This window comes from Crinia signifera, chromosome 3, assembly GCF_055691185.1.
Source record: "Crinia signifera chromosome 3, ASM5569118v1, whole genome shotgun sequence".
Taxonomy (NCBI): domain Eukaryota; kingdom Metazoa; phylum Chordata; class Amphibia; order Anura; family Myobatrachidae; genus Crinia; species Crinia signifera.
The window spans coordinates 155,025,321-155,041,157 of record NC_139219.1 but is presented as its reverse complement, the minus strand read 5'-3'; the positions used below and the strand labels follow the sequence as shown (position 1 = coordinate 155,041,157).

Below are 15,837 nucleotides of genomic sequence, written 5' to 3'. Positions count from 1 at the left end.
GAGGAAGTAGAGTCAGAGAAGCGAACAGTGAAAGAGCGATCAGATACAGTAGGTAAGATGTGAACCAGGAAAGGGCTGTATCATTAAGACCTAGGGAGTGTAGTGTTTGTAAAAGGAGAGTGTGATCCACAGTGTCAAACGCAGCAGAAAGATCTAGAAGAATAAGCAGTGAATAATGGCCTTTAGACTTAGCTGTTACCAGATCATTCACCACTTTAGTCAGTGCTGTCTCAGTGGAGTGTTGAGAGCGAAAGCCTGACTGAAGCGGGTCTAATAGGGTGTTGGAGTTAAGAAAGTTTGTTAGGCGAGAGTAGACAAGTCTCTCGAGTAGCTTGGAGAGGCATGGGAGCTGAGAGATAGGACGATAGAGAGAGAGTTAGGGTCAGAATTGTGTTTTTTCAGAATGGGAGTAATCGCTGCATGTTTGAGCAGAGACGGAAAAGTACCAGTAGCAAGAGAGAGATTGCAGATTTTAGTTAAGGTTGGAATAATCACAGGAGATAGATTTTTAATGACTTGTGCAGGTATAGGATCAAGAGGAGAGGTAGTAGAGTAGGAGGATAAGAAGAGTGCGGATACTTCCTTTTCATTTGTGGGCTCAAACGAAGAGAAAGTGCCAGAGGGTTCAGGTGTGGCAGAAAGAGGGTTAGAGATTGTGGAGCATACCATTTCATCTCGGATGTTATCAATCTTGTCCTTAAAGTAGGAGGCAAGTTCTTGTGCACTGATGGTAGCCGGTGGGGGAGGAGGGGGAGGGTACAGAAGAGACTTAAATGTGTTAAAAAGTCGCCTAGGGTTGGTGGCATGAGAAGAGATGAGAGATTGGTAGTATGTTTGTTTGGCCGTGTCCAAAGCATTGCAGTAGGAGTTGTAGCTAGTCTTATATGTGAGGAAATCAGTAATATTACGAGATTTACGCCATTGGCGTTCAACTTTACGTGACTGATTTCGTAGTTGTCTTGTTGTGTTGGAGTGCCACGGTTGGCATCTAAGCCTACGTGGGGTATAATGGGTAGCTGGAGCCACTTTATCAAGGGCTGTTTCAAGAGTCTGGTAGAGGTGGGAAACAGCAGAGTCAGGAGAGGTAAATGTAGAAATTAGTGAGAGCTGTTGTTGCAGGGAGGTGGAAAGTTGTGGAAAATTAATAGCATTAGTATTTCTGCGGGTTAGAGTAGGCTTGCATGATTTCTGTGTCAGTGAGCTTGAGGTAATGGAGGAGAGTGAGAGAGTAATGAGATTGTGATCAGAGAGAGGGAAGGGAGTGTTAATAAAATCAGAGACTGAGCACAGCCTGGTGAAAACGAGGTCAAGGCAGTGGCCTTCCTCATGAAGCCACTCCCCTATATTTTTGGCTTGAGCACCCACCAGCAAAAACATAAATCGGCACCTATGTGGCAGAGCATACATAGATGGGTACTGTAATGTGGCAGAATATGAACTGGGGTCTTTGTATGTCATAATATGATTTTAGGGTAGTGTGTTGCATAATTTATCCTGTCAAGCCTACAATGTGACATAATGTAAACTATGATTGTTTATAAACTAAACTAGGGCACTAATATGAGTCATGAAATTAACTAGGGTATTACAATGGAAATGAAACAAGGTGCATATTGTAGGGAATAATATTAATAACTTCAGAGATGTGTTTCTCAAGAATCATTAGGATGGGCCACTGCAATATGCTGCTATGGGGCCCACAAAGTTCTGATTATACCCCTGATACTGTATGTACTTTAGACCTTATTCAGGTCTGTTCGCAGCAGGGCTGTGTTCGCAACGGGACCGATGTTGTTTTATATAATATACTGTATAACTATAAATGACACATTTTGAAAATGGTTTCAAGTAGGCGCATCTGGAAGAAAAAGCACCTGGAAAAAAGGAACTTCTCTGCATTACCTCACTTGCACCTGGGATACATATATGCAATGAATTAGGTGAGTTAGCACAGCTAGATCGTGAGAGTGAACTGCGAGGAGTACACATGAGGTGTATTTTCTGTCATTTTTAGTGCTACTGCAATAGCAAATCACATACTGTACTTTGTGGGTAATTGGATTGACCACAAAGAGTTTAAGTGTTTAAGGAAAAGGTTTTAGTGTTTAAGGAAATCTTAGTGCTATATGTGGTCAGCATTTTTGTGGTTGGGGAGGATACTGGATTACTGCATAGCTAATAATGTGAATTGTGCTAATATATTACATTGGACTACGCCTTCTTTATACATTCATTTGAAGATGAATCCTCATATTTTTAACACAGAAGGGAAGAAAATATATTGTTTGGTTACCATGGTATGCCTGCTAAATATTATTTTGTGTTATTTTACCTTTCATCTCAACTTTGGTTTCCATCTTATCCTTCTCAGCCACAATGGGCTTAGCCTTTGTCTTTGTTTCTTCAACAGCTTTTACTTTCTTTAAGTCTTTTGTTACAGCTTTGTCTGATGTTTTTGCCTTTCCATCTTTTTCAGCTTTTACTTCTTTCTGAGAGACTTTAGCTTTCTTCTCATCTAAATAATTTAAAGCAGAAATATCAAGTATTTTCCATGTAGGTCTTAAGGGTTTGGTACACTAAATACAGTTTTAGTTCATCATTTTCAGGTGATGCATCTTTATTTCAAAGCGTTGAAGGAAAATGATAGTGATATATCTTTTATGTCTCTTACTGTAGCTGAACATCAATATAAATTAATTATAGTGACTAAAGTTCTTGTTAGTGCTTGTAAATCCACATATATCTAGTACAGTAAAGATACAATGTATTAATATGATACCATACTGTATTTTTCCTTCAAATATAAACCTGCAATCCATATATACTGTAAGAATCATAATTTAGTGTAGGACTAGGAAAAATAATAGCATTTATTTTGATTTACAAATGTACATATTTTGGCTAAAATATAAACTGATATTTAATATCTTATGGGAACAGATTTACTTTAGGAAAATACGTATCATTTTTCCATTTATGTTATTGTTGGTATGACTGTCTTTTTTTACAGCTGTCCCAAATTACTGTACAGTATAAGGTTTTTATGAATGTACTACCCAACATCAGTATAAAAAATAAGACATAATAAATATATAATTTTAGTAAATTAAATAAAATTTACATTTTTAGGAATAATAATAATAATAATAATAATAATAATAATAATAATAATAATAATAATAAAAACTCCTTAAATGACTACTTACCTTTGGCCTGGATTATTTTCTCAGTTTTTAAAACTTTTTCAGGCACTTCTTTTGCAACTATTGGAATAAGAATGATGGCCATAATAAATATTAGAAATAAAAAAGCAAGACTTAACATACGGAGTGGAGGAATATACAACAAAATAATATACAGTGTGTGTGTATGTATATATATATATATATATATATATATATATATATATATATATATATCTTAATGTTTTTATTTCACTTACAGTAAAAAAATGATTATTGATATTTTAAGAATAAAAAGAAAACATTCTAAAATGACTCCTTACCCTTGACCTGGGTTTTCTCAGTTTTTACAACTTTTTCAAGTTTTTCTTTGGCAACTAATGGAAAAAAATATGGCCATATATTAGAGAGTTAACAAACAAGATGGTTAACTAAATGGTTTATGATGTGTAACAAAACTAAAACACCCACATTATGATGTGTAACAAAACTAAAACACCCACATTTTTTGGAAAGAAATATATCTAATATATGGTGGATTGTATGGAGCAAGGGCATTGCAAAGCATTTCCAATATGGAAAGAGACCAATGGTGCACTCAGGCTATGGGCTACCACTCCACATGTTAACTTAATTTAAATCTGTTTAAATGAGTAAAGGACTATTGATACAGCTGGGCTTTGCAGATTTGGATGCTTTTATGCACTGAACCTGGCACATCATGCACATGAGTAAGAGCATTTATGTGCATATGTGTAGTATGATACAGTTCAACATGTGTCCATCTCTACAACCCTAACCCTGTGCCACCTACACCTAACAAAAGTATAGAGGTGTGGCAAGACAATTGTCTGCATTTACTACTACAAACACTATTATCTACTTCTACAGTAAACTAATGTAATGAAGTGTAATATTTACAACATATAATGTTGGGTTGACAGTGTCATCATTTCATAAAATTAACATAACTTTTAAATAAATTCCAAATGAATATATACAATTAAATAAAATTATTGTTTGTATGATCCTTTATAAACAAAATAGGAATCTATTTTCCTGTGTCTAATTAGAAATGTCAATTAAGTTCTGCACATTGAGGTGACCACATTATTTAGTATATAGCAGCCACATGAATTCATTACTATCAACCGTTGAGGTAAACCCACAAGCAACCAATCAACAGCTGCTACTGTAGCTATTGCTGGTTCTTATAATCAGTGCATCCCATTGCATCACAATATAGGTCTATAGGGCCACAAGAAATATATTTTCTGGCATGTTTATACACATCTACACTACATCCAGATTCACCACAATTCCAATTACATGTACACTCCCTAAAGGCCCCCATACATTAGACCGACTTGTCCTTAGGACAAGTCGGACCCAATTCTCCTGTGAGACGCCCGGCAGCTCCCCGGGAGGCTCACATACAATTTGTCACTTGATAAGCCAAATTTTACATGTGATATATCGCTTGCTATTTACCAGATGTAACAGGGAGCTGCAGCGGGCGTTGAGGAGCAGTGGGCAGGCGGTGAGGGGCAGGGGGGACGCCGGTGATCCTCATCAGGGGGAGCAGTGGGGCGGGCGGCAAGTCCCTCAGCACTTAGCTGGCTGGGCTGGGGCGCAGGGAGCCGTGCAAGAAGCCACTGCTGTCAGGGGGGGGCAGCGCAGAGTACCAGGGAGCCGGGCAGGAGAAGACACTGCCGGGCAGCGGCGGGACTCGGGAGCTGACCACTTTAAAAAAAAAAGCCCATACAAACGCATAGGAAGCCATTGATTGGCTGAGACCTCTCTCAGCCAATTAGCGATTGGCTGAGAGAGGTCTCAGCCAATCAATGGCTTCCTATGCGTTTGTATGGGCTTTTTTTTTTTAAAGTGTTCTGCTCCCGCCACTCGCGCTGCCACTGCAGCATCTTCTCCTGCCCGGCTCCCTGGTACTCTGCGCCGCCCCCCTGCTCCTGCTGACGGCAGCTTCTTCCTCCTCTGCCTGGCTCCCTGCGCCGCCCCCCTTGATCCCTCCGCCCGGCTCTGGTAGGTCCCCCCACCAGCTGCAGTCCCCGCACGGCTCCGGGCAGCACATAAGATTTAGAAAATGTTATGTGCAGCCCGTCCAACCTCCCGACTCCGATCCAATGCGCACGGGGCCGCGCATCGGGTTGGAGGGGATGTCTCCATATGCAATTTGGGCCGATTTTACGGCCCGATTCATCCGAATCATGCAAAATTGTGCCCAAACCGAATAGTTTATGGGGGCCTTTACGATCTTCTTCATCCTAGGTGTGTTGATCAATTACTTCCCCCATTCCTACTATCCACTTGTATGGAGTAACACATATAATATGCAATGTAATCTAAATAAAAAATATTTTGTGTATCTGATCCAATTAGCTCTAATCATATGCATTGCCTGAGTGTTGGCTTAATGTGGTGAATTAAAAAGCCCCGGGCAATGCAATTGATATGGGGTAATTGGCTATCTCCCATAGAACAAGGTAGTGAGCATTGATTTGAACAATTGTATTACACTTGTGACAAGAACACTGAATAGTGTTTGAGGGCAGGTATGTTTGTCCCAGGTTTTTGTCTTACACATTTTAGAAACAGGAAAACTTTCATGAGAGTGTTTCTTTGTATTAAAGCTGAGTAAAGGCCCAGTTCAGGTGTTTGGCCTCACAGAGAACTAATCAGGGCTTGCAGCTGTGGAAGGGCCTGATAGAGCTTCTAGACTGATCAGTGGGTGCAGACTGCCTATTGAGACTTCAGAATCTCTGTGAGAGAAACAAGCTTTCTGAAGAAAGTGAGCCATCCAGTAGTGACTGGACAACTTTGTGTTTTGTTTAGAGACAGGTAGTAATATCCTGTGTTTAGTTAGTGCCGGACAGGCAAGGTATTTCCTTTTGATGTTTAATTTATTTTCTGCTTAATAAAACTGGTTGCGGCCAGTTGCACCCCAGAGACTGGACTTGCATGATTCCTCAGCTGCTGCTTGCTGCCTTCTACCCCAGGAATGGGCATCCAGTTCCCCTACAGTGTTACACACTAAACAAACCCATCACACTGTACTTTCAAGTACCATGAATACATGTAACTTGTTTATAAAATGATTAACCTTTAGATGGAGTTTTTTTCTCAGTTTTGTCCTTGACTTTGGGTTCCTCTTTTGCAGGTTCTGAAATGGAAATATCAACACTAAAGTATATACAAATTTTACATCACATTGCTTGTACAACTATTGTTATATTAAGAACTTTAAATATGTCAAAATTGCTCTAGACTACGATTCAAGTAAATATGGCTAAAATGACCAAACAGCTCTGACTGTATTGTCACCACAGGAGTAAAGAAGTCAAATGGTTCTAGATTTTAAGGGTGAATGGAATTATCTTGTCTCCATCCTTTATTATTATTTTTTAATGCTTTTTATCTTGGACAATTTTGATTTGAAGTAATGGAAATAATTAGACAAAGGGGGTAAATTTCAAAACAAATGGAAAGTTAAAGCATAGTGATCCATCCCAAAACCTTCCCCAAAACTTTAAGGTGCCCCCATTCACAAACTTGAAGAGACAATGGAGCAATTTCGGTTTTATGGGGTATTTTGATAACAAGGTTTTCAAATTGTGTAAAACGTATCTTCAAGCTGAAATATTAGTATGTCTTTGTTTTGTCAGAGGCAGCATGGAACAATAGCAGTTACACAGTTCATTATGCTGAAGACACACTTTTGATGTACAGTAGTTTACAGATTTGGCTGCAAATCATTCCAATGGTTTCATTGAAGATGGTGGACCACGGCATTAGTAAAACTAGGGGGATAACTTTAATTATTTATGAACCTTTGGTTGAGGGCTTCTTAATTTTGTCTTTCATGCTTGGTTCCTCCTTTTTAGTTTCTAAAATAAAAAAAAATAAAAATACATGACACTACTTTAGTGTATACAATCATTACATAATATCTTTACATTACAGATGTAACAAGAATATATTTATCAAACATTAAATGATTTGTAGCTGTAATTTCACCATTGAAGAAAATAATCATTTGGTTCTATATTTTTAGGCAAAGGGTTATTTTTTGACCAAAGAGTTTTTTTTCTATTTTAAGTTGTTGTTTTTTTTTTTTTTTTTATATGGACAATAGTTTTGACTGTTGTTTTACCAAGAATAAACAAAAACTATTCAAATATATATAACTGAAATTAGACATAAAGTAATTTTATTTTCCTTGCTTAGCTTATATATACATAGACATTGGGGGAAATTTACTAAAGGAAATTTGTGAAAAATAGGTGTATTTGTATCCAGAAATACACTTATTTTTGACATTTACTATCCCGAAAATATGGCACTTCGTATCCGTATTGATAGCACATTAATGCGAATATGAATTGCCGTATTTTCGGGATAGTAAATGCCAAAAATAAGTGTATTTCTGGATACAAATACACCTATTTTTTACAAATTTCCTTTAGTAAATTTCCCCCATAGTAATGTGGCTTCTAATATCTTTGTGAATAGTTGTCTTCCATGAAGATTACTGAAATTACATTAAGGAAAAATTGGGGGAAAAGTGGCCAAGAAGTGGTATATTGACCTACTTTAGTTCTACCAATTACTTAAGACTGTTTTAAAAAGTTATTGACAATGTATATGTTTTGTCTGGTTTTAGTTTATTTATTTTTTTAATTACCTTTATATCTACATCTGTACTTCTGTGTTCCTGATCTGTGCGTTTTAATGGCTTTAGTGCCTCAAGCCAGTAATAGCACATCCAATTACAATGATATGAATTTTAGTGGTTTTGGCAAGAATGTAAGTAGCAGTTCCCTGCACTGGTTACCAGTGTGATAGATCTGTGCTAGTAATCAATAAAAGATGTCACCAAGCTGTGGTCAGGTATACTTGAAGTCTTGTTTAATCCACAGTGGAAAAACAAGGAGACTCTCTTAGCCAAGTACACAGGGACATGAAGATTAGCTACAGAAAATATGTAAAGAGCAGTCAAGATCAAAAATCAAAGACAGGATTCCATGAGTTCAAATACAGGCTACTAAGTTTATGCAGGGAGTAGTCACACCAAAGTCAGGTCATCCACAGGAGCACGGACAAACTGTAGGAAGTCTAAATACTGTATGCTGGAATTAAGTATTGAGCCCAATGCTCTAGCAACCATTAAACCACATTTAAATAGGGAAGCCATATATTAAATAGATAATAGCTAGTGATAGCAGCAATCACATGACTGCAGGGTAATGCAAACTGCAGTTATGGATCGGTAGGCCAGACTTTAATGCAGAGCATAGCATTTTGTGACATGCCAAGTAAAACTAATTTCAGTGCACTGGCATTAACAAGTTCTAAAATAACTGTATTAATGGATTAGGAGCATTGTGTATATTTATATTGTTATTTTAGTATATTTAATTATATTTTACATGTAGTCAGCCAGCAATGACTGTACAAACAGGCTTAATCTGGATAAAGGAATTATTTCTAACTTTAAACTATGCAGGCATTAAGATAACACCAAAGAACATTAATAACAGCAGATGGAAGCTTACTAGGGACCTAAATAACAAATATCTATAAATGAAACCCCTCAGAATTCTAGACATTTTGTAATACTGTAAATGTATAGGACAGCTGGAGCATTTCTTATACATTTGTATAAACGGCATTACAGTATGTAACTTAAATTAATATTTTTAAAGCAGGATAAAATGCTCCCCAAGTTCGTGGCATTGTGGGATTCCAGACTAACACAGGTGTTTTTTTTTTTAAAGGGGTAATCATTTACAAGGCAAAAGTTTTGTTTATGACAAATTATACTTGATAGACTACAGTTATCTGCCCCTTTCTGTCTATTACCAGGGCCACCCTGATGGTGGCCCTGGTAACGATAGTATGCATGGGAGGAGTCCATCCCTGCATTTTGAAAAGTAGTGCAATTATCTCAGTAGCAATTATTTCACTTCTACAGTATATCTACAACAGGAGACAACATATCCTGCTACTATAGGGTTAATCTATCAGGGTTTGGCTCCTGTGCACTACACACACTCGTAGATTCACCATTGATCAGCACATATCGGAGATATCTGCTAAGATCCTGCCATAGTACATTTTATGTTAAATAGGGTCCTAAATCCTATTCATACAGCATGGAAGTTTCATCATTCTCTCAAAAGAAAATTTACAATAAGGTGAAAATTATAATCCCAGTAAAATATAAAATTATAAGTGACTGGGTCAAATGTACTAAGCTGGAAAAGTGATCAAATGGAGAGTGATAAAGTGTGAGCCAATTAGCTCATAACTGTGAGGTTACATTTTGAATAATGGCAGTTAGGATCTGATTGGTGGTTTATGACTCTTCCTGTTATCACTTTTCAAGGCTTAGTACGTCTCGGCTACTATGTTTTATGTAGTTTTAAATTAATGATATACTACATATATGTCATTTTGCAAATATATATCTAAATAAACTATGTACAGAGCAAAAAACTTTAAAACAAAAATCTTTAGCCAAGTAATTGTCACCATTAAAATTCATAAAAATTATGGCTAATTTTGGACCTTTAGCTGGAGCCTTTTTCTCAGTTTTCTCCTTTGTAGCAGGTTTTTCTTTTGTGGCTTCTGGAAAAAAGACCAACAAATAAGGCATCACTACTGTACATCATATATATGTCCATGTCTCCACTAATCAGTGGTAGGGGAGGGGTGGGCTGAGTATTTAAATGTTGTATGTAACTTGTCACACTGGGGCAGATGTATCATAGCAGTGCTTATCGCGCCGCTATGATACTTCCTGCTTCGCCTCAATAGCGAGGCGAAGCAGGAAGGGACATCGACAAGATGTATTAACATCTTGTCTGCCGAAGCGGGGGAGCGTTAACTCCCCCCTTCAGCGATGTCCCTTTCTGGAGATAGCGCATCAGTTAATACTGTCCCCCGGCCGGCCGCACTGGGCATGCGCGGGATCTCGCTGTTCACGCGAGATCCCCAGCGCAGCCCACAGCTGACAGCAGGGACAGCGCTGTCCCTGCTGTTTAGATAGGGCTTTGCCAGCCTGATGCTGGCGAAGCCAAACCCGGCTTCGTGCGGAACGGTCAGCGATGCTGACCGTTCATACATTCGGCCTGCTATCATTTTGATAGCAGCGCCGATATGGACAGGGGCGCATAGCGCCTCTGTCCTGTACCGCACGCTGGCTGCTTCATACATGGGGGAGAAGCGGTATCAGCGCACATAACGTGCGCTAATACCCCTTCTCCCCCATAACGAACGTTCATACATCTGCCCCATTGTGCTGCTGGAGCTGTGCCCAGATGGCCACGCAGTAAGTATAGTTCATCATGCATTCATAGTGAGTGATTTTTTTTTGCATATGATAGCCGGACTTCTCTGTCTGTATATATTGGATTTGTGATTCCCTGAAACAGTTTCACATGTCATGGCACCTATTGGGACTTTGTTATAGGCACCCCCTGAGTCCACCCTTTAAAAAAGCCTGCAAAAGCGGAGTTTATTATTTTATTGATTCCTTCCATACCCCACAGGGGTTCAGCAGCTAAGGTACTATCTAACCATTCCTCTGGCAATAATGACTTCAGCAAACCAGGAGCTTTTCAGACTATTACCAAAGTAAAATGATCCTGAGGGGCTTTCGGGTTAAGAACACGCCCACCATTGGCCGCAATAATATCATGTTTTGCAAATGTTGGCTATCAGTATTGAATAAATGTTCAATGGATCTGCTACTTTTAGTGAAGAGGTGGCCAGCCAGGAACATGAAAACTACCAGACAAAAATTGAGGAGTTTGAGGCAACCCATCTTTCCACCATGTTGGAGGATGTTGACAATCAATAGATGGAAAAGCTGCAAACACAAATGGAGATGTATAGGAAAAATTTGATTGTTTTCAAATGAGAAAAGCTAAAAAGGTCCAAATGGACTATGAAAAAAAAAGAGTGTATGACTGGGTTGTCAATAGCCGATACACTAGACGGTCTAAACCATACAGGCAAAGAGGGGCCCAAATCCCTGGCAGAACTTTAGAAGGATTTAGTACGTCTCAAAGTTAAGCAAAGTCCATGCCTTCAAATGATGAGGAGGCCCCTTTAGGAACCTGGACCCAAGCTATGCTTAGAGACCATACGCTAAAAGAACCAGTCGGAAGAGGATGCGGAGGTCAGGCCAAAACATCAGAGAAGAAAAAAGCAGCCAAAACAATAAAGCCCAAGACCTAGTTTTCAACTTAGCGTCTGTACCTCTTTCCCATATTGAGATGCAAGTTCTTGCCAAGGGTTTAAGTTTTGTTCCGATCCCTTTCAATGGAAGGTTGACACGTTTAAACTTAACCGATACTTACGTGTAACCCCTTCAGTGGCAGGTTTTTATTACCATGTCACCTCTCCCAGGGCGGGTTTTTAAATGATGAGTCGATCATGAAAATTCATTTTACAATAATTTATTTAACAATACAATAAGTAGTTTTCAGAATATTTTGCCATGAAGGGAGGCTATATAAGCAAAATCACATAAACAAATTCTAATATTTTCTTTGGTGTGATAAATTTCAAAGCAGCCTTCTGGATGTAATGGGATGTTCCCACACAGTTTACATTCTGCTAGTATCAGGCTCAAATTCACTTTCTTCTGAAAGGCTAATATCATCTACAGACTCCTCTTCCATATAAGCAAGAATTACATCAGCACTCATTTTATTTGCTTTTCTTTTGGCCATAATTCAGCTGGATACTTTGTATTGCCTACAATTTAGCTACAATGCTCTATAATTTCAGCTGTAGTAATGGTGCACATGGACCAATACTGTTAAAAGCCAAAAGATGGCAGTATAAGCTCATTTATGAAGTCTCCTGACAATGAACTCAGTCAGGAGTTCAGTGAAAAATACAGCACGGAGAACTTCCGGGTTTGCCAAGGTCAGCTTATCTACACAGCCCAGAGATTTAACGTGAGTACCACTGAAGTGGTTAAAAGACCATTTTGGAAAAGTCATCGGGGGGACTAAAAAATTCCCCTCTACTACAGTAGACCTTATTCCACCACAATTGAAAAGGATCACTCCTCAGTCAAAATTCGATCCTGGGTCTAATAACCCTTCAATTAAGACATTCATTAGGTTAATGGACCAGCAATGTGATCATTCCATCAGTTCTGTTAATAGCCACCGGGTGCAGCATAATTTAGCAGTTGAAGAAAAACTTGCACGTAAATCCCTGTCGGCTCGCAGGGATAACATTATCTGGGGAGCCGACAAAGTAGGGGCAGTGGTCATGCAAAACTTGGCGGATTATTGGATGGAGTGTGAGCATCAATTAAATGATGTCAGCACTTATATCCGATTGGAAACCGATCCAACAATGATGTGTAATTGGGAATTGGATAATGTATTGTGCCAGGCAGTTAAAGAGGGCAGAATAACTTCAGAGTTGAAAACAGCTCTAACTGTTAATTTTCCTATTGTGCCACTTTACTATTCAATTCCCAAAATACATAAGTCTGCAACAAATCCCCCCGGACGACCGATTATATCAGCCCGGGGTTATTTACTTCAGCCAGTGTCAATTTACTTAGGCAGTCTTCTTAATCCTTGGGTGCAAACTCTACCTATTAAAGCCTACAACATCACTGCTTGTCATACTGAGGGACCTTGAGATGGTGAAAGATTTGACTACCATAGATTGTCTATGCACTTCGGACGTATCCAGCCAAGGCACACCAACAGTGCAGGTTTTGTAGATATCCAGACTTTCAAAACATTTTGAAATGACTTTAGTAGTTTGTTGAACTTACACAAAAGTAACTTCTGAACTTGCAAGATTAAGGGATTCAACTCAAGTTTTTGCCTGTGTCAAGCAGGTTTGAGTCTCTTCAAGATCACAAATCTGCTGATGATCCATTATAATCATGATCTTACACATGCAAGCATGTGCCAAGTGTGTTTCCCATATGTCTAGCACATCTGATGAATGTGTTGAACTGTCAGGTTCAATTAAGGACAGCTTAGAAATCTAGGTACAACTGAGAAGGAACAATTCCCCCCAAAAAAAGTGACCAAAGTTGTAAGTACAGCACATTTGAACTGCATTTTGAATTTACTAGTTTAATTCTTAAGCACTGTCAAATTCTGGCATGAAGGGCTCATCGGCATAATGCAGCAACCGGGCTCATGCGTAAGTGGCTTGGCTAACCATTATATATATACAGTATATATATAAACTGTATATGACTATGGTTTATTTGCTGTTATTAACCTGGTACATTGTCATGAACACACTAGCAATATTATATATATAAAAAACGATATCCATGTTGATGCCCCTTAGCTAGAATATTAAAACCTGGTTGCTCTCATTGTACCTGTGTGACATGTAAATTTTAGATTGCCGGAGATAGATTTTGTAATCCTCACTCCGGTAAAACTATTTTTATTAAACACGCTCTTACATGTAACAATAAATACATAGTATACAAGATCATTTGTCCTTGCGGACTTGTTTATATAGGCAAGACAGAGTGCTCCTTTAAGGAGAGGATAGCGGCACACCGCTCTGCCATAAAAAAAGCATTAGCCACCGGCAATAGTGATCAGCCGATGGCACAACATTTTGTTCAGGCATCGCATGGGTTAACCACACTCAGATATCGAATGATTGACCACGTCCCACCATCAATTCATGGTGGGAATCGTGGTCTCAAACTTTTACAATATGAGGCACATTGGATAGCTCACCTTGGTACTATAACCCCCAAGGGCCTGAATGAATATTCTGGCATTTCTGCTTTGGTATAATTATTACAATATTATGATAAGTATGCTGCTGGGATCTGTTATAGTTGTATCATGCAATAAGTGCTTAAGATATTTCATGACTTGGTTTTTCTCTGTCATTTTTGCTCATGTCTTTGTTTTTTTGGTTACTATGGTGATAGGCAGTCTTCTTAATCCTTGGGTGCAAACTCTACCTATTAAAGCCTACAACATCACTGCTTGTCATACTGAGGGACCTTGAGATGGTGAAAGATTTGACTACCATAGATTGTCTATGCACTTCGGACGTATCCAGCCAAGGCACACCAACAGTGCAGGTTTTGTAGATATCCAGACTTTCAAAACATTTTGAAATGACTTTAGTAGTTTGTTGAACTTACACAAAAGTAACTTCTGAACTTGCAAGATTAAGGGATTCAACTCAAGTTTTTGCCTGTGTCAAGCAGGTTTGAGTCTCTTCAAGATCACAAATCTGCTGATGATCCATTATAATCATGATCTTACACATGCAAGCATGTGCCAAGTGTGTTTCCCATATGTCTAGCACATCTGATGAATGTGTTGAACTGTCAGGTTCAATTAAGGACAGCTTAGAAATCTAGGTACAACTGAGAAGGAACAATTCCCAAAAAAAAAAGTGACCAAAGTTGTAAGTACAGCACATTTGAACTGCATTTTGAATTTACTAGTTTAATTCTTAAGCACTGTCAAATTCTGGCATGAAGGGCTCATCGGCATAATGCAGCAACCGGGCTCATGCGTAAGTGGCTTGGCTAACCATTATATATATACAGTATATATATAAACTGTATATGACTATGGTTTATTTGCTGTTATTAACCTGGTACATTGTCATGAACACACTAGCAATATTATATATATAAAAAACGATATCCATGTTGATGCCCCTTAGCTAGAATATTAAAACCTGGTTGCTCTCATTGTACCTGTGTGACATGTAAATTTTAGATTGCCGGAGATAGATTTTGTAATCCTCACTCCGGTAAAACTATTTTTATTAAACACGCTCTTACATGTAACAATAAATACATAGTATACAAGATCATTTGTCCTTGCGGACTTGTTTATATAGGCAAGACAGAGTGCTCCTTTAAGGAGAGGATAGCGGCACACCGCTCTGCCATAAAAAAAGCATTAGCCACCGGCAATAGTGATCAGCCGATGGCACAACATTTTGTTCAGGCATCGCATGGGTTAACCACACTCAGATATCGAATGATTGACCACGTCCCACCATCAATTCATGGTGGGAATCGTGGTCTCAAACTTTTACAATGTGAGGCACATTGGATAGCTCACCTTGGTACTATAACCCCCAAGGGCCTGAATGAATATTCTGGCATTTCTGCTTTGGTATAATTATTACAATATTATGATAAGTATGCTGCTGGGATCTGTTATAGTTGTATCATGCAATAAGTGCTTAAGATATTTCATGACTTGGTTTTTCTCTGTCATTTTTGCTCATGTCTTTGTTTTTTTGGTTACTATGGTGATGGAAGGTCACTATGGAAACTGCATCCTGATGCTTGACCGGGATGTCAGCGGTCACGTGACCCGCCGGTGTCAGTGATAGTGATCAGCTCCGGAAGTGATTTCTGGTTTAGCTGACACTATTATTCTGCCACCAGAAATTGGGCATGCTGCGTGATGCCCGGTGACTGCATTCAGACTCCTTCTACCCCCGAGACTTCTTGTGCCTGTTGGTGTTATAAGGTAATCACTTTGTTTTATCTTTTGTATGTCTGAGGACAATGCCACATTAGGCATCGAAACGTTACAATAAATCATTTGGATTATATTTGGAGTGCCGCTTCCCTTCATGT

General features: G+C 38.8%; 1 protein-coding gene across 1 annotated transcript in view; it reads right to left on the bottom strand.

Annotated features, from left to right (window-relative positions):
- TRDN (triadin) overlaps positions 1-15,837 on the bottom strand; it is a 427,364-nt gene that overhangs the window by 246,825 nt on the left and 164,702 nt on the right. Inside the window, exons 13-18 of the mRNA XM_083174940.1 lie at positions 9,768-9,827; positions 7,028-7,084; positions 6,301-6,360; positions 3,506-3,559; positions 3,207-3,263; positions 2,333-2,515 (exon numbers count right to left, since the gene is read on the bottom strand). Of these exons, the coding sequence (XP_083031066.1) occupies positions 2,333-2,515; positions 3,207-3,263; positions 3,506-3,559; positions 6,301-6,360; positions 7,028-7,084; positions 9,768-9,827 (471 nt within the window). The remainder of the gene's footprint in view (positions 1-2,332; positions 2,516-3,206; positions 3,264-3,505; positions 3,560-6,300; positions 6,361-7,027; positions 7,085-9,767; positions 9,828-15,837) is intronic.